Raw genomic sequence first — 19,831 nt, 5'->3', positions numbered from 1 at the left:
TGGGCTACAACCCACTTCTTCTATATGCATCCGAAGAAGTGGGTTGTAGCCCACGAAAGCTTATGCTCTAATAAATTTGTTAGTCTCTAAGGTGCCACAAGTACTCCTGTTCTTTTAACAAATTAAAACACACTTACCTTAAGGTTGAGTGTGAATTTCCCTTCTGCCCCTTTTTTTCCATTTCTTTATTCCTTCCATCTCCCAGTCCCACTCTTTTCTTTCCATTTTGATTTCCCTTGCCTCTCCTTTTTATATTGAAGAAATTAAGCCCCTTTTTCAGCCTCTAATTCATTTTTCTTTCCCCCTATTCTCTTGTCCCTCCTTACTCTAATCCCTTGTCCACGTCTCCTCCTCAATTCCATTGTCTGCCCTCTTTTCTGCTCTTCCACTGTGCAAATTTTTTTTGTTTGCTCCCTGCTTCCATATTGTGACCAAATAAATGAAGTCTCTGGCTTCTTGGAGTGCAGGATCCCAGGCAGTCAGCAAAGCAAGTCAACAACTGCTCACACATTAGGCACAAAAGAGCAACCCGGGTTCTGGCCTTGTTAACACTCACTAGATAAAATAATACATTTTACAAATGTAAAGCCACATAAAATCCATGTTATGTATATGACTCCTACATCTGTTGCTATAGGTTGTGGGCACAGATTGGGGGAAGGACAGTGTGATGGAGACATCACTATGGAAGGAAGGAACAAGGAATGCACTCAGACACCTAATATCTTAATCAGAGTTATCTACTTTTGATTACTTTGTGAAAGAAAAGCTGGTTTCACTACTTAAGCCAATTCAAATGGAGCTGTTCACTATTTTTGTTCTTAAATTTTGCTCCAAAGGCAAAAGCTTTAACAAAAGATAGTGCAGACAAATAGTGTTTTTGGTATTTCCAGCAGCTTGGGATGTTAGCACTGAGAATAGGAGCAATTTACTTGACAAGAGCATCTTCTGGTTTAACCTTTGTACTGCCCAAGCCTCGCAACTAACCACCCCCTTTCTGTTCCCTCCTACTCTAACCTTCATGCCTTCTTCCATAAAGCCCTACACGGTACCTCAACCTTTTGCGGATTCAATCAATTATGCCTGTATCCTCTCATCCTTCAAGACCCCACTCTTCTTCCAGGAGGCCTATAAACCCTAATCCTTCCTCACAGGGAGCTCTTAGCAAGTGATTTAAAGAAGATCAGACAACAAACTTGTGGAACGAACAGGACATTTGCTAAAGTTGCTTGATCATACTGTTTGTCACTTCCCATTTGCACATTGTCTATTTTGTTAAGCGCATGGACCTTGTCTTCCTACAGATCTATGAAGTATATCTTGCATGTGGCTGCACCCTATAAATAATAACAATTAACCTTTCTCCACTTGTTCCCGTGCTTGTTGGTTGGTCATTCCAGGGTATGGACATACGCCTAGACTGAAGGTCTCCCAAAGAAGGATCCCAAAGCTCCATACATCACTTTCAGAAGTGTATCTCCCTGAGGAAGGAGAGAAAGTGGATAATATAAATTCAAAGAATATTTCTGCGATGTACTATATGCTGCCCTGAACCAAGGTAAGAATTTTATTTAAATAAAATAATGACAGCACATTCCTGGTACGCTTGCCAAGGTGAAATTAAAGCATTATAACTGAACATTAGCTCCTAATGGATACTCTTCCGATACACCATACCAATGATCTCATTTTTCAAGTGATTGATTAACAATCAATTATTTTAGATCAAGGGAAATATTTAAAATTTGCAATTCTGTGATTTGATGAGCAGACTTGTTATGCTAGTAAAGATGCAAATTTACCCAGGGCCAAGAGACTGAGAAGATTTAAATGAGCTGGATTTTTGCTATTTTGTTTTCCAGCTGAACTGAGGTCTCCTTCTCCATTCTCCTGTCCAGCAAACTTTGAAAGAAAATAAATTTAAAAGGTGAGGGACAGTTAACTTTTTTTTATTCTTCCTTGTTCACAATTCCTCTTACAAGGTACTGTAATTTACTAACCAGCTGTTCTTTTTCAATCCCCCAACTTGCCATGGCAATTAGTATTCTGAAAAGAGCTAAAATTGACATGGTTGTTATTAACAACTTCTTGATATTGCAAAGCACACTATCATGTAAAAGTGCCTTTGTGAGCCAGCAGCATTGAATGATATCAGCACAGCTCATGGAATAGTGCTTTTATAGGGTCTACTGATTGTTTTTGTTTACATTAAAAAGCTACCTTCTCCATATACCCCCCCCCCCTTTTTTTTTTTTTTTTTTTTTTGTGGACAATGGGTGAGATATTGTTCACAGAATACAAAACAATTTCTCTCATCAACACTGGAATGAAGAATCTAAAGGACTTTATCCATTAAGCTATATCAACTGTAGAGACCCTGTTTTCCCCATAACATGTTAATAAAAGAAAAGGCCAAAATTTTCCAAAGTGCTTTTGGGTACTCATCTTGAGCTACCGTGAAGAGGGCCTGGGTTTTAGCGGTGCTGAGCACCTACCATCTGAAAGTCAGACTCCTTTACAATATTTGAAGCTGGTCATCCAAAAACGGAAGCAGCCCAAATCACTAGTCAGTCTTGAAAATTTCAGCCTATAGTTTTTACTAATAAAACTCCAACTGTGCTTTTGAACACAAATTTAAAAATTAAATTGTCTGTTTCTACAGCCCGTCTTAATCGGATGAAAGGCAGGCACTGTGGATAAGAGCGATGATGCTAGGTGGAGAAGGCGAGAGCTCTTAAGACTTAGGTGCTTCAGTCCCTTTGTGAATCTGTCCCTTTAGGCATGACTGACCGTCACCAAACTCCTGCTCAGCTGTCCCCTAACGCTGTAGGCCCTGCACACTTGGGTGACTCAAATTCAAATCCCTACTCTGCCTGACTTTGGAGCAGAGATTTGAACTCAGGTCTCTCTCTTCCCAGGTGAGTGCCCTAACCCCTGTGTTATAGGATACAGGGAGGTAGGGCTGACAGGGCTTAACTCCAGAAGAGGGTTCACCGGTGAGACATGTGCCTCACTCCAGCCTGTCAGTCTGGTGCTAAAGGCCCAGATCAAAGGGGAGTTAGGCACCTCTGTACACCTTTGAGGATCTGGGCCCTATGCCTCCCTGCATTTCATTCCTGACTAGTTTAGGTGGCTCCCCCCTCAGCTTGCTGACTTCTGAGAATCTTTCTTAGGTACCTAACTCTCCCTATACAAGGCAGGGGGAGCCTGGCACCTACCTCAGGGCTGTGAATTCCACTAGGCAGCAGGGCTCTGCAACACTCGGTGTTGCAATACCTATAGTCCCCTTGTGAATTTTGCCCTTAAAGACAGTATCTCACCACAGTGGCCATAGGGTATAACTCTATTCTCCAGGTTTGAACATCCTTTCTAAGGGTATGTCTACACAGTAGTTGGAGGTGTGATTCCCAGCTCAGGTAGACACATAGGTGCTAGCGCTGCTTGAATTAGCATGCTAAAAATAGCAGTGTGGCAGCAGTGATATAGGCAGTGCCTGAGTACAACACTGTCCTAAGTATGTACTTGGGCAGCTGTTCCAAGCTGCTGTAGCCACACTTCTACTTTTAGCGTGGTAGCTCAAGTAGAGCTAGCATGTATATGTCTATTCAAGCTGGGAATCACGTACCTAAAGAAGCCAGTTTAGTGAAGTGAAACATAGGGGCTCTGAAAATATCATCTTAAACAATACATTTGCTTCTATCTTTTCAAAAGCAGACCTGTCCTTTTATTATTAAGAACATTACTACAGAGGCCAACAGCAATGAGAAAATCCATTTAACACATCTTTGCATCCGTTATCGCTGAGCTTTACAAAAAAAACCCCAAAACATTTCTCCTTTATGTATCTTCTGCCCCATTTCCAACACTGCCATTTTGCCAGTGTCATGCTGCTGATGTTTGAGTGCTAAATATTCAGCTAATCATTTTAAACCTAGGGGAAAAAAACATCTCCTTTCTTTTTTCCCCAGCCTAAATGAAGTACATGTAAATGATAATGACAGTTGGGGCCATCTGACGTCAGAAAGTTCAGTTTGCACTTAAACTAAATTTCATTTCCAGCTGTGTTAAATTAGCTTGCCTGCTTAGTAGATAGTAATTATGGACATTCACTGTGCTGCTGGTGGTAAGATTAGTTTTCTTGTCTGTATATCAACTCTCTTCAGAGTTTGGCATCCAGTAATTTAACACTTTTCATTAAAGTCATTCAGTGGATACAAGTTAGAAGTAATTAGTTTCTTAAGAAAGCACAAGTTATGCAGAGTCAATTACCTTTCTCAGTATGATAATAGCTGGGCTGAGAAAGGGCATGCTGTTTATATATACGATTATTTATTAGCATTGTAAAGAACTGAAGAAATTATAGTGGAAGATCACATTAAACAAATATACACATTTTACTTTTTAAGAGCAGTTAAACAAAGCACAAAAAACACACTGTGACCAACATATAAAATTTTACTAGATACTTTGACAAGTAACTCTTTTGCCATGCAACTCCAAATACAAACAGGGCTGAAATCCTCATCCTACTGAAGTAAACGGCAAAACATGCATTGATTTCACTAGGGTCAGGCTTTCACCTGAGGAGTCTCATGACCATAATCTGAATGTAACACATGGAAAATGTATTCCTAACTATTCTGTTTGTTTTATTCAGTGTCTACATTCTAAAATGTTTACTATTGTTGTCTGAAAACATACCTTCCATTTTTTTGGCCTTGTGAATACTACTATTTACAGTCTAAGTTTAAATTAAAGTATTACCTTTACACTACAGTCAAACTATTCCTGCCTGTCTTCCCCTATATAGTGAAAATGGAATAAACTAACACTTTTGAAAGACCTATTCTAGATAGTGGATAATTCTCGTTCTCAGTGATACCCCAACATGTGTGTAATAGTTTTTAGTATGAGTACAAGTATCCTGCATGTAATTTTCATATGAATGGCAAATGATAAACCACACCTTTGTAAATATACATTTGAACAACGTGGGGAAAAAAACCCAATCAGCAAGTGAGGAAACTTCCTCATATACTCTTGCAACAAGGAATGCCTCTCCTTTCTCTAGGCCTGCAGAAGCACCTCTACAGCTCAGGGATGTGGTGGCATTGTGCTGAGTTGGCCTGTGGAGCAGGCACTTTGATAAATGAAAATGAATGAACGTTGCTAGAGTTTTTGCCAAAAATTAATGTTGCTAAAAGCCAAGTCACTACTCTATCCACTGATAGACTGGTATTCAGAGGTGTTAAGCCCACAACTGCAACAGCATCTAGTGAAACCTGTTGTTACTTAGCACCTTAGGCCATATTTCATTCATATTTTGTTTCACTGAATTTACAAAGACTTGTCAATCATTTCCTCTCCCAATCCCTGATTTTCCCTAGCAATGTTTCACCAGGAAAAAAAGAGTCATTGCAGTAATTTTTACTGTCCCTAACCACGGTCACGTCATTTAAAAAAAAACTATTTCTTGTTAGTCAGTTGAAAGTTATGTTCCTATTCCCCAGGCTGCCAGGTTTTTTCCAGCTAGTGTAGCAATGATTTTATATTTTATTGTCTACTTAACTGTAAACACTTATTGAAATAATAAAAAGACCAAACTTTCCAGATCTGAATGAACAAATAAAACACAAACAACACGGCAAGCTAAACAGTAGAACAGATACTGACCAGTGGTGGAGCCAGCAAATATTACTAATTTTCCAGAGGGAAAGCTTTTAGTCTCACAATGTAAAATTCACCCCTGTATAAGGCCCACAAGACTTATTTAAACCCTAATGTGTGGGTTTATGCAGCATTTAATAGTGATGCAAAGGCCCACCTCAAAGGAGTGAATTTCACTCATGGGGACTGTAATATAATCAAAGGATGAGAGCTTCCAATACATTTTCTTTATTACAAACTTTAACAGGAGAAATGTTTACATAAAGCTCAGTTGTAAGATTTAATAGTTTAATTTTTCACTTAAAATATTAAACATAAAACTGGTTTCAAGACACTTAGGTTCAATATTGCAATGCCTAACCTGGTGCCTTGACAAAAAGTGGAATCCACAGTCCAGCTCCCTATGTGATGCAGGGGGGTGAGTTAGGCACCTACGAATGAGATCCACAAAAGCCAGCAAGCTGAGGGGGGAGTTACGTATACTAGTCAATAGGAAACAGAAAGGTGTAGCCTAAGTCCCACTCCAAAACAGTCCACATCGGAGGGAAGCACCTATCTCCGCTTGGGATTCACAGCCAGTAACCCTCTGCTTTCTTGTAAGCAAAGGGGAGGGGAAAAAAAAAAAAAAAAAAGAAGAAGAGGCGGTGCACTGGCCCTCCCCCCATAACCTTTAGCCCAGTGGTTAGAGCAGTCACCTAAGGTGTGGGAGACAGATTCAAATCTCCCTGAGGTGGTGCAAGGCTTGAATCCACATCTCCAAGCTCTCAGGAGAGTACCCTAACTATTGAGCTATGGGAACAGTCTGTAGTTAGTTGCTCTCATTCTCTCCATTTGAAACTGTTCCACTTAGTATAAATTGTAACTGAAACAGAACTTTGAACTTGGATCTCCCCCATGAGTACACTCACAATTCGGCTATAGTCATTTTAACTCTTTCTCTGGCCTAGTGAATACTATAATTATTTTTATAAAGTGGAATGGCTTCAAAAGGAGAGCCTCAGAGAGCGAGAGACAGACACACACATTAGAATACCCTACACGCACCTGACAGGTGGGAGGGAGACCTGGGTTCCAATCCCTGCTCCAATGACTATATATTCAAAGTGAAATCGCTTCACTAGAAGAGATTGTGACAGTCCCACGCACAATAATCTCTTACCTCAGAACACTCTCCTGAGAGGTGGGACATGTGGGTTCAAATCCCTGATCTGCATCAGACAGTGTAGGGGATTTGCATGTGGGTCCTGTCTTCCCACATACTGGGTGAATGTTCTAATCTCTTGGCTAAACATTATAAAGATAATCACTACTCGTTGGCTTGTGGCCTGATCTGTTAGGTGGTCTCTCTCAACACTGACTAGATCGGCCTGGAGAGGTTGGGGAAAAAAGCAGTTACTTATAGTAATTGTGGTTCTTCAAGAGCTCTGCACATGTGGATCCCACTCAGGTGTGTGGGCATCCCAGTGCAGTAACTCGCAACATTTTCACTAGTAGTGTCCAATAGGAGTCACGCTTGTGCTCTTCATGTCCTTGTGTTCCCTCTCCCAAAGGCATAAAGCTAACAGTGATCCCAAGTGCCAAATATATCCTTCGCCACCCAGAATCCAATTTATAAGACTCTAAACTGAGAAGAAGGAGAGTGGGTCGTGGGATCCACATGTGCAGACATCTCATTTACTGTAAGGTAAATAATCACTCCTTTTTCTGTTGGTGAGAGAGACAAACTTTCGAGCTACACAGAGCTCTTCTATTCCTGGTCTTATTAATTGATAAGACAGAAAATATCATATTACCTTTATATAGATCCATGGTACACTCAGATTTTGAATATTATGTGCAAATGTGGTCGCCCTGTCTCAAGAAAGATATATTGGAATTGCAAAAGGTTCAGAAAAGGGCAACAAAATGATTAGGGGTATGAAAGAGCTTTCATATCAGGCGAGATTAATAAGACCGGGACTTTTCAGTTTGGAAAAGAGATGACTCGGGGGGATATGATAGGGGTTTATAAAATCATAATTGGTGGGGAGAAAGTAAATAAGTGTTATTTATTCTTTCTGATAACACAAGAACTAGGGATCACCAAATGAAATTAATAGGCAGCATCTTTAAAACAAACAAAAGGAAGTATTTCTTCACACAATGCACAGTCAACCTGTGGAACTCTTTGCCAGAGGATGTTGTGAAGGCGAACACTAGAACAGGGTTCAAAAAAGAACTCCATAAATTCATAGAGGATAGGTCCATCAATAGCTATTAGACAGGATGAGCTAGAATGGTGTCCCTAGCCTCTGTTTGCCAGAAGCTAGGAATGGACGACAGGGGATGGATCACTTGATGATTACCTGTTCTGTTCTTTCCCTCTGAAGCACCTGTCATTGACCACTGTTGGAAGACAGGATACTAGACTAGATGAACCTCTGGTCTGACACAGTATGGCCGTTCTTATGAAAGCTTGTTTCTCTCACCAACAGAAGATAAAAGATATTATCTCACCCATCTTGTCTCACTAATTATGTATGTCCAGTACAGGAACAGGCCTTTCCCCCACCCTCCACAAGAGGGTTATAATTTAAAGTCTGGGGATCTCAATTCTGCCATATCCTAACTAAAATCTCAATACACAAACTATAGACAGAAAAATAAAGTTAAACTGTAACTCTCTTCATACATGTGTGTTTTACTGGCAGTAACACTAAAGCTACACTAACAAGAAACTACAAAAGGGACACTAAATGATGTTCTGTTTTGCCTATGGAAATCTGAAGGAACTGAATGGCAGCTGGGATTGCTGTGCTCTTTCTGACCTCAGGAAGGGAGCATGAGGATATAAAGCGCACAGTAATGACCCCTTCAGACACTGTTAGTGAAAATGTTCCAAGCTACTGCAGGGGGGTGCCCACACACCAGGAATGGGAGACAGATATGCAGTAGATAAAGTGGAAAGCCTAGTTTGAGGGTCCCACCAGGACATAGGTGTGCATCCTCACTGGCAGATTCTTAGGTGCCTACGGGAGTTTAGGGGCTGAAACTTAGGCACCTACAGGGTTAGGCAGCAGCTAAGCAAAGACTTTGAGGATCTAAATTTTGTAGTTAGGTGACTAAAGTGGCAGTTATGCACCTAAATTCCTTTGTAGATCTAATCCATTTACTACACCATTCACCAATGTTGCAGCTCACATGCTGCTTCTTAACTACCTTTTTCCTAATTAGAACTTGCTTTCTAATTTCACTTTAACCCTCCTCCTCCCTCCAATCTGGCTTTTTCTATTTTTGTTCTCAAGCTATTACCCACCATGTTATGGATCATTTTCCCCCACCCACAAATAGGGCTGTTTTATTTATTTTCACTGACAACAGCAGAATGATGCGTAAAATTGCAGGTTACAAGAACTACAAGTTTTAAAATATATATAATCAATTATGATCCCGTCCTCTTCTACAAGGATTTATGTAATGTTTTCTCAGGTGTTAAAAGCATCTCTAGTTTTCATAATAAAAGGCTAAATCAATCATCATCATTATTTTGAGGAACTTGCCTACTCATTTTGCTAATGATCATCATCTGGATGAATGACTAGGTAGTTTACTGTAATGTTCTAGCTCCAGAGCATTATTATGCAGGCATTTTAATTGTTAAATCAACAGGATTTAAGTACTTCGACTTTTGCTCTGTGGATGGGAAAAATGTTCTTGTTTTTTTTGTGAGGAAAGGGGAATCTTACATTATGAAGTAAAAGACATAACCTTAATAGGGCTGAATTGTTAATTTATTTAAACTGAAATATTTTATGTTTGTTAGTCTAAACAGACCACAAGGAAGACTATATATTTGTGTACAGACCATAGTGTATTTCCTCTATACCTTATCTTACATAGTACATTTCTACAATAAAAAGTTAAAGATAATATCTCCTTACCATAGTTGAGTGCCTCTGGAGCAGTCCATTTGATAGGAATCTGCTTTAAGCCTGAAGATGAATATACCCCATCATCCTCTTGACGGGACATTCCAAAGTCACTGATTTTCAGAACATTATTTTCACCTACCAGGCAGTTCCTTGCAGCAAGGTCCCTGAGTTAGATTAAGATACAGAAAACATCCCTTTAAAAATTAAAAGCATTGTTTTTATGTTCATAACGGAGATGGTGAAGAAACACAGATTCAACAATTTCCCACATATTTTCTATTACAACTAAATCTATCCACCAGTGATGTATGCAAGGCTCCTGGTGCACAAAATAAGCATATAAAAGGGAATAATGTGCTGTGCCCATACTGCCCATCAGGCTTGTCTGCACTACACTACATGCCATCACACCAAATTTGATGCAGAATGTAACACAGCTCAAAGACAAAGCTGGAACGCTTGTTCCTACAACCATAAAAAGAACTAGAGAGGCTGGAAAACTCTTTCTACCACAGCTAGGTCAACACTATGGGTTCAATTAAAAAAAAATGAAGCTGATCTATACTACCTGATCACTTCAAATGGAAGAAAGGTCAAGTAAAAGCCCTCCCCACAGAAATAAAGGTTATTTTCAGTTCAAAAATCAGAGGAGCATAATTTCAAGCCTTATATTGTAAATTCTATGAACACCGCCTACAGCCAACATTTTTTTACAGAAAAAAATATTAAAAATTATTTGAAAACAGATCCTTAGTATAGAAAACTACAAACGGGGGCATCAACAATAATTCCTTATAAAGCTGTCTTTACCAACAATTTATGAGATTTGTTTTCATCTTAGACAGATCATATGCTAACAAACAGGTTGCTATACATAATGATCAACAGTTTCTTTGAAGATAATTAATACTCTAAATTATAATTTGCTTTAAAATTCACCATTATGTTATTCCTATGAAGCTGTACAACCAGTAGGAGGTTTGAAACATTCATACATCCCTGTACCTGAGCCTATTACTCTCTCATTGGGGTAAATTAGGAGAAACTCCCCTTTAGTCAATGAAGTTACACTAGTTTTAAAACCGGTTCATTATCAGAATCAGACCCCATCTCAGGAAATATGCAGCTTTGTTTATAAATTATGAAATACACACTGACAGAGGCATCTCAAGTTGTATAAGAGTGTACTATGACTGGTATGGACAGGAGAACTGCAAAGCAAAAATCAAGAGATTCTGGTACCTATTGCCAATTCCATAAGAAGTGTCTCAAAGAGCCTCAAGAGTGGAGGGTGAAATCCCAGACTCATTAAAGGCAATAGGAATACTGCCATTGTCTTCAACAGGGCGAGGATTTCACCTGAGGTGAATGCAGGGAGTGAAACAAATCAGCGTGGCAATCTCTGGAAGGAAGTCTGAAATGCTGATTGATAACATAGGAATCTCTTTATCTGAATCATTCCTGAACTTTACAAATATTTTGGGGTTAAATTGAAGAAAAGGCTGTATGTTGTTGAGCTAATACTTATGTTTTTGCCTGATGTTTGGTCTTCCTACCCGTGAATATCTGAAATAGATCCTACTTACAAAAATTACTACTATTTTTTACTTACAATCAGGACACATAATTTGTATGTTTTCTATGTAATAGCTGGTTCTTTTAAATTACTCAAAAAGAAAAAAAGGTATAATTATGCTGAAAATCTAGGAGTCCATTTTCATGAAAATTAAAGTTAACGTGTCATTTTGAAGAGGTTGGATATGACTACTGTAGTTTAGCTAAGCATGTCTATATTAATAAGGTTCTTCGACAGACAAATGTATGAAGCTGTTGCTTTGCAAAATATTCTCTTCTACATCATCAAATCCATTATAAGATTTGGAGTTCAAAAGCTTTTGTAACACTCTTGGACTATGTAAACAATGGAGGCCTTGAAGGGTTAAAATCCATGTGCATTTTATATAACAACCTGGTATATGGATTGTGCCAGCTCTTTTCCAGACCCAAAGTCCAGAGTATGGTCAAGAGACCAGAGGCCTAGCAAATAGTGATCAGCTAAGAGAAAGCTGGGGTGAACAGAAGGCCTTGCTTGCTAAAATAGGCCTGGTCAGCAAATTGCCAGAGTTGCAGATTGAACAAAGAATCCCTGTTCCTATTGTGTTTGTTTCTTCTGTAGGGAGTCGTTCTTCCCACAGATCTAACCTTGAGTTTATGAAAAGTTGGCACATGTCAGTATAAGATATGGCATCCTTCCACCCCCCTTCCCAGGGACCAATGCCTTGCCTTAAGACACACAGAAGACAATCTTTATTGCCATATACTTTCACTGTTTCTTTGCTTTAACCCCTAGGAAGGGGTTGGACAATCAAAGGAGTTGCTCCATTCCTGTTGGACAATCAAAGGAGTTGCTCCATTCCTATGGACCCCAAATCAGAATTCAACATATATATTTTATACTAATAACATTTTATCAAAGTATTAATTAAATGTTAACTTGCTAACTTGAGACCATGAGCGGAGACATTATGTAACCTGTTAACCATTGGCTACTGTGCTATCTTGTCTTGCTGCAAAACCTATCCCGGGGTTTGGAACTGCCTACCCCGTCACTTTTCCCTGCCCATGAAAAAATCTATATATTCTATTGTACTCAATTGATTGACAGTGTCTCTGAGCCTAATAAGCAAGGTGACACTCCACCAGCACTGTGTGTAATAAACTCCTATGCTTGACCTCTACACGGTGTGGATTTATGTCCTTCAGGCCTGCAGTGTCTCCACTAATCTTGATTTCTTCAAATTGAGAGTGGGACCAAAATTTTTGCTGGTGGCGCTCCAATTCACATCCAGCCAAGAAGCTAATTTTGCTTTAATTTGCCACAAGCACAAGGCCCTTTCAAACTTTCAGATCCCTTAAATTTGCTGCTGAATCCACTACTAGACCTTCAATAAGACGCTCCTCAGTAGGATGTAGTGGTAGAAGAAACAACTTCATTCTCAGCATTACCACCATCAAACATTGGTAGCTCTGTAGCCATGTCTGTTGTGGACATCTTTCTCACTTTTTCTGGTTCTTTTTTCACTGATTATCACCTCCATCTACTTTGAGACTCTGCATAAAGTCCTTTTTTTTTGATGTTTCTGACATTTAGCTCCTTAAGCTGGGCACATTTTCCATGAACATTGGGTAGTCTCACTAAATTTTCCGCATGCCATTTTCCCTTTGTTTCCTGTCCTCAGAGTTTTCTGTTGAGACCTGCCAGGTTTTCTTATTTGTGTGTCTGTGTGGGAGAGGGAGAACAGTCAGATGGGAGTAGCTTTTTTGTTGAGCCTCATGAAATTGAAATTTACATACTCATGTTTTCCTTTCTTGCTCTGTGGGGGGCTGTTCAGGTTTTTTCAGTGAAATATATACCAAACAGTTTCTTCACTGTTTCACAGACATTCTTCTAATCCGGAATTAGGTCTGATGCCATCAGCATGTCATCTGCCCCATGTTAGAGATGATATTTACTGGGTATTCATCACTCTTATTGACAAGTTTTGATGCCACATAAAACTACCCAAAGTGCATCTGGCCACACTAATTTATCAGTAAACTTAAAGCTGACATCCCACAAAAGCAGGAATTCTGGGAAATATTAGCTCCATTGCCTTTGAAATACTCCTTCCATGACTTTCACTGTTCCTGTGGAGATAATCTTCTTCCTTTCTACTGCTGTGGGATATAGACCTCTTTGCTACAGCTGTTTTGGACCTGTAGCCCCATTTCACATCAGAGGCCCCTTGTTTAGGAATTTACTTTTATCTTTGCCTGTACGTTTGAAATGGCATTTACTTGGCCTGTTTCAGAGCACTTAGCTGCTCTCTCTTCTCTTTCTGTGCTTCTGGAGGCTGTTCCACTGCTTGGACTGAGGAACACAAATCTTCCTTCCTACTCTGCAGAGGGGTCTCCTATGCTCTCTCTTCCCTTCATTCCTTTCCCTTGTTTTCGCCTGTCCCTGGAGGTAGGTTCTAAAACCATGTCGGAGGCTGGTGCAGGAAGATGCAAGGAGCAGAAAGACTGAGGAGCGGCACAAGAGAAAATCAGAATTAATCCTGGATGTATCTATGGTAGCAAGCCTTCCAGCACACTATCTACATCCTATCCATCTAGTTCTCTGTATAAAATGCACCAAAAATGGGATCCCAAAAGACAATATACCATGTTGGTTACTATTTGTGAGGCAGGTTATGGGGGTTCAGTGATGTGGAAAAGGGTGGTTTTTAGTATTACAAAGTTTAGACAAAACTGGTGGCAGATTATCAACTGTGAAAACTGTTGCCAGAGAGTAGTTATCAGTGGTTCACAGTCAAGCTGGAAGGGCATATCAAAGGGGCCCTGCAGGGATCAATTCTGGGTCCAGTTCTGTTCAATATCTGCATAAAATGATTTTGATAATGGCATAGAGAATACGCTCAAAGTTTGCAGACGATACCAAGCTGGGAGGGTTGCAAGTGCTTTGGAGGATAGGATTAAAATTCAAAATCATCTGGACAAACTGGTCTGAAGTAAACAGGATGAAATTCAATAAGGACAAATGCAAAGTACTCCATCCACTTAGGAAGGAACAATCAGTTGCATGCATACAAAATGGGAAATGACTGCTTAGGAAGTACTGCAGAAAGGGATCTGGGGATCATAGAAGATCACAAACTAAATATGAGTCAACAGTTCTGGCCCAGGCGCCAGATTTCAGGTAAGATGTGGACAAATTGAAGAAAGTCCAGAGAAGGGCAACAAAAATGATTAAAGGTCTAGAAAATGTGGCCTATGAGGGAAGATCGAAAAATTGGGCTTGTTTTAGTCTGGAGAAGAGAAGACTGGGACATAACAGTTTTCAAACACATAAAAAGTTGTTACAAGGAGGAGAGAGAAAATTTGTTCTCCTTAATATCTGAGGATAGGACAAGAAGCAATGGGCTTAAATGGCAGTTTAGGTTGGACATTAGGAAAAACTTCCTGTCAGGGTAGTTAAGCACTGGAATAAATTGCCTAGGGAGGCAGGTTAGACAATCAGAGCACTTAGCTAGATGGTCTAGAATAATACTTAGTCCCACCATAAGTGCAGGGGACTGGACTAGATGTCCTCCCGAGGTCCTTTCCAGTCCTCTGATTCTGTGTGTCCAAGTGGAGAAAGTAAATCTTGACTTATTCCCTGACCTGAATTCAGTCTAGCATAATGCACTGTAAGTTTGAAAATCTGTTCATGCAAGTACCGAGCACTAAAATTCAGGATATAAAACTGAAAATTCTACATGATCAATTCAGGTCTTTCTTATCTCTAGTATGTGGCAGCTATTGACTACATCATGCTTTGTGTGTCGCAGCTTCTGCTATGATAAATCATTCATTTATAAGCCTTCATTTACAACACTACTTCAGAAATAATGGCATTATTCTTCACTCCTCAACTAAGTCAAATCTTTTATTATAAGTTAGACTTTGCTGTGGCATCCAAGATGCCTGGCTTCTGACAGCAGGATTACAGTTCTATTGCGAAAGCAATCTAACTCAGATCTAGCTACACATCTTTTGAACATTATCAACAATGCACTGTAAACTGTTACAGCTTCAGTGATTTTTACAAGAGATTTGTTCTCCATAAAACATGGCACTTGTTTTTCAGTAAACAGGTATTCATCTATATTCAGATATTAGCATCTCTTACCATAAAATATATACGCAAATACTACAGAGATATACATATCATGTGTATATTCTCTGTTTAAATTACAATTGCTGTGTCTGCAAATGAAGTGAAGGATTATTTTATCAGTGCTTGTATTCGTGTATACTATAAGCCATGTGTTAATTAATTTCCATTTACTTCTATATCAGGCCACTTAGATGAGTTATAAGTTAGATGGATCTTACTTGGCAAATGTCTTGTAAGGAACTGTAATTATGTTCCCAGAATGCATTATAAATTACAAACTAGAAGACTTAAGTTTCCATTTTGCTGTTGCTAGGCTCAAGCTTGATATCTTTATTTAAGAGCCCAAAAGTTCTCAGTAGTGGAAATGGGCCAAGCTCATTTGGAAAGTTCACTCCTAAACACCATGCTAACTGCCCATCAGTTACAATAGTGGGCATTTAAGTACTCACATACCACTAGTATTACTTGGACTGATGGCCCAGGGTGATTAGAATGGGAATGAGGAAGAGATAGATGGAACTAATAAACTTCCTTTGCCCTGGGACTTTCTATGACTAGAGGCTGCCTCTGACTAGGTGCCAGACAATGTTTTGTCCAGGGTATTGGAAGGAAAGACAATAGATGCAAAAACACTTTTATAACATGTTAAAAGCATTTGAATCTCTTCTTTAAAAGTATTTGTTTCTGAAAAGTATTTTAGGTTTTTTTTTTTAGTTTTGATGGAAGGAAGATGCCTGTGTTTGGGGCAAAATGCTGTCTCCCAAAGATTTCAGCTAGCTGTGTGCATGGATGAATATCTGAATCTGTGAGTAAAAATGTAAAATAAATCATAGTCAGTGCTATCCACAGAAAAGCACCGGGGTTTAATTCATATAGAGCTTTACAGATGCCTTGCTACAAGTTTTGTAGCAACTCACCACACTTTTCAGATGAAAACATTGTATATACTTATGATAAGTTGAACAGATTTAGTATTCTGTGTGTTTTCTCTTCATTTCGCCCCTGAAATGTTCTAGCTTCTTCTTTTCCCCAGTGGCTGATCTGAATATTACAGCAAATACCCTCGTGAAGCCCAGAAATGATTTTACAGAAGACTCAGTATTCTCTCTCTACAGATTGGGCAGATTTTTTTTCCCCTTTCATACAGTATTTACTACTTGTCTCCAGTGATTTCATGAAGTCAATATTTATTTTTGACATAGAAAAGTAGTAAATAATGTTTACTTTGCTGTTGTGAAAGCTATTTAGGTTGGGCACAGATTATAGTGAGCTACTATAGAGTAGCTGCATTGGTAGGAAAGAAATCATATATTCCTGACTTGTTGGTACTAGCATTATGGAACTCCCCAGTTCAGGTAATAGATACACATAACAATACAACCTCCTCCACCCCCCGCCCTTCCACTATCAAGGAGTTAACATAAGGAAAAAAGAACTGTCACTTTTTTAACTACAGCTCTAAAATTCATTCCAACCACAAATACAGTATTGATGACATATCACTATTATACCATGAGTGTGCTGGAGCCACTGCGGGGCTCTCAGAAGTCCCTTGTTAAAATTCTATCACCACATTGAAGAGAAGTTGGGGGAGATTTCTTGCCTTTGGAAGTTCACCCCCTCTTTTGATTCATCCCTGCCACAGAGGACTTGGAGCTCACAAAAACACTTCTAAGAGACTTTGGAATGAACCAAATGGCAGTCCCACCTATTAAAACCTACCCATGAAGAACCACCTACTATTAGTACACACTGCCTCATGGAGGAAATCAATCATGCTATTAAAGAACACTAATAGCCACTAAGCAGTTTCTTCCTCTTTCCTGGTAATAGTAAGTAGCCCAAAACTGTTATAACAAACAATATGCAGTAAGCATTCAGTGTGGAAACAGGTAGGATTATGCTACCTCCTATGCACATTTAATTTGAATAAAACAATCTCTGACCCAGCTTTAGAGAAGGGGTTGGAAGGTCAACTAGTGAAACTGTTGCGTGGGAGGATTAGTGCTAATGGGTTACATACACTTCCTCTGTGCAACAATTGTAGGCAACTTCCAAAGGATTGCTAGCTAGATAAATCAAAGCACTCCTGTACCAGATATCTCCTGGTGTTTGTGTGCTGCTGCAGATCCATCTACAAAACACATCATGTGTTAGCTGTTTACTTAGAATGGATTGGAAATATGAATATTAGAGAGTCTACAGCACAGTTCAGAAACCTTTCTTTCCCAGTCCTCTCCTTTCACTTCCTTCCATTGTGCTTCAAGGTTCGTTTTCACCTTCATACTATGGTAGTTAACCATAAAATGAATACTAATGAGACAACATTGCATGCAACTCCAAGCAGTTCGTTTAGAGTAATTTCTTTGAATAACTAGCACGAATCCTCATTTTCTGAGGTAAAAGTGGACTGGGTTACTAAAATACATGAGTATTTTGGCAGTACCCTCATGTGGTACAGTGCTTAGACACTACAGAAAAAAATCTAAGTTAATTGACTCTCAGAACCTGTATCTTGACTCTGCCACTGACAGTCTATTTGGCGGTGCCAAAGAAGTCACATAACTTCTCTGTGTCTTGATTTTCCCCCCACTGTAAAATGAGCAGAATATCACCTACCTCACAGGGTAGTAATAAGGTCTAATTATTGTTTGTAAAGTGCTTTGAGATTATCAGATGAGAGGAGTGTCATAAGAGCAAAGTTCTAAATTAGCTGTGTAAAACTAATGCTAAAAATCAAAATTTGTTATTTTCAGTACCAAGTGAACAACATAAAAAATAGCATCATAAATGCACCCCAAAAAACTACTCTGCATCATTGTGATTAAGCTGGCAACTTTATACTTTTATGAAATCTGTAGTCTCCATTTGTAGGATAAAATGTATATTGTGTTTGGATAGCATTCAGCAATCCTGTGAAATGATATAAAGGATCTCAGTGAATCTATTCTCGTGCACAAAAAGTTTTAAGAAAATATTGGTAAAAAGGCAAACCTTATAAATAAATAATACATAGATCAAAAATAACCAAGTGGAAAAATACACAAAACGTATGAAGCCTAAATGTTTAAATTAATTTAAATTTACACTATAGTCAAATCTAACTAGAAACTTGAATTGGAAAATAAGAAAATGAGACCCCATTTTTAAAAACTATATTCTAATTCTAAACAGAAATCTGAAGACACAACACAAGCCCCTGGTACAGTAGACACTCAGTGTACCAAATAACATCAATACTAAAACTAGTTTTTTCTTCTTCTATTTTTCAATACTTTGATTTAAAAAAAAAAATCCTATCTAGTGCTCAGCAAAATGGAATTGAGAAAAGTTGTTTTGCCTTAAAACAGTACAGAATTTAAGAGAACAAGTATTGTATTAAAGTACAGTAAGACCTATGAATTATTTTAAAAAAATAAAGGTTAAGCACCTTATCTACTAAAAAGTCATTTTCCTTGGGTTATAATGTTTAATTATACATTTTAGGTTTATCGATCATGTTACAGTATTCCTGCCAATCATCTGGACAGGGAACAATCAAGCGATTTTTCTTAAAAAAAAAAAAAAAATACTGTGCATGTAAAAATTAACTAAAAAATAATTAAACAGCTTCACTGCTCTGTGTAGTACATACTGCATTTACTATATTTTGGGAAGAGGATTTTAAGTACTTATCAAAATGTCCCCAAATAATAATAATAAATATAACATCATGTTTAACATCACAAATAGTGAATAAATGTATGTGTGCAATTGTGCACACCAAATTTAAAATTCTAATCCTGTATGTACATGTACACTTGTAGTCTTTGCTCCTGCTTAATCCCTCCTACAAAACTTACTTTTGACTATCATTTTGTTCCCGATTCTCTCTTTCTCTATAAATGCCTTACTGCATAGGAGGTAAATTGTGCTATTTATGCCTTGGGTCTGAGTAGGAGGCAATGTAAAACTATATTCCCCCAGAAAGAACTGCAGAGAAATTGTACAATCTCTCCAGGACTGCTCTGTGCACATAGTGCAAAGGATGATCTGTCTGCCCCTTTAGTATAGAGCAGATTGCTTCAGTTGATGCTCTACCTGTTGTGTGGGCTGATGCAGAATGGAGGCAGGGAGGGCACCCAAAGCCCTGCACTTCCATTTTTAGCATGTTGTTCCCTGGGAGGAGCATGGGCTTCCCAGAGCGAAGAGACTGTACTGTGGGAGACTCTTGCACAGTCACATCAGAGGTTACTTGCAGTCCACTGCATCCGTGTGTGACCAAGCAAGAGCCTCTCACAATTTGGGACTATATGTTTATGGCAGGGGTCGGCAACCTTTCAGAAGTGGTGTGCCGAGTCTTCATTTATTCACTTTAATTTAAGGTTTCGCGTGCTGGTAATACATTTTAACGTTTTTTTAGAAGGGGTCTCTCTCTAAGTGTATATTATATAACTAAACTATTGTTGTATGTAAAGTAAACAAGGCTTTCAAAATGTTTAAGAAGCTTCATTTAAAATTAAATTAAAATGCTGATCTTATACCGCCAGCCTGCTCAACCCGCTGGGTGGGGGGT

General features: G+C 38.8%; 1 protein-coding gene across 2 annotated transcripts in view; it reads right to left on the bottom strand.

The window, feature by feature from the left end:
- Positions 1-19,831, bottom strand: part of FER (FER tyrosine kinase) — a 388,439-nt gene that overhangs the window by 1,488 nt on the left and 367,120 nt on the right. For both annotated transcript variants that reach the window (XM_029910950.1, XM_029910951.1), the window contains 2 exons: positions 9,588-9,742; positions 1,359-1,481 (listed from right to left, as the gene is read on the bottom strand). In XM_029910950.1, the coding sequence (XP_029766810.1) occupies positions 1,359-1,481; positions 9,588-9,742 (278 nt within the window). The remainder of the gene's footprint in view (positions 1-1,358; positions 1,482-9,587; positions 9,743-19,831) is intronic.

The sequence above is a fragment of the Terrapene carolina genome, unplaced genomic scaffold (genome assembly GCF_002925995.2).
Source record: "Terrapene carolina triunguis isolate 2854851 unplaced genomic scaffold, T_m_triunguis-2.0 Scaffold69, whole genome shotgun sequence".
Classification (NCBI taxonomy): domain Eukaryota; kingdom Metazoa; phylum Chordata; order Testudines; family Emydidae; genus Terrapene; species Terrapene triunguis.
Note: the sequence above shows the minus strand (reverse complement) of the source record. Positions and strands in the feature narration are given on the sequence as shown.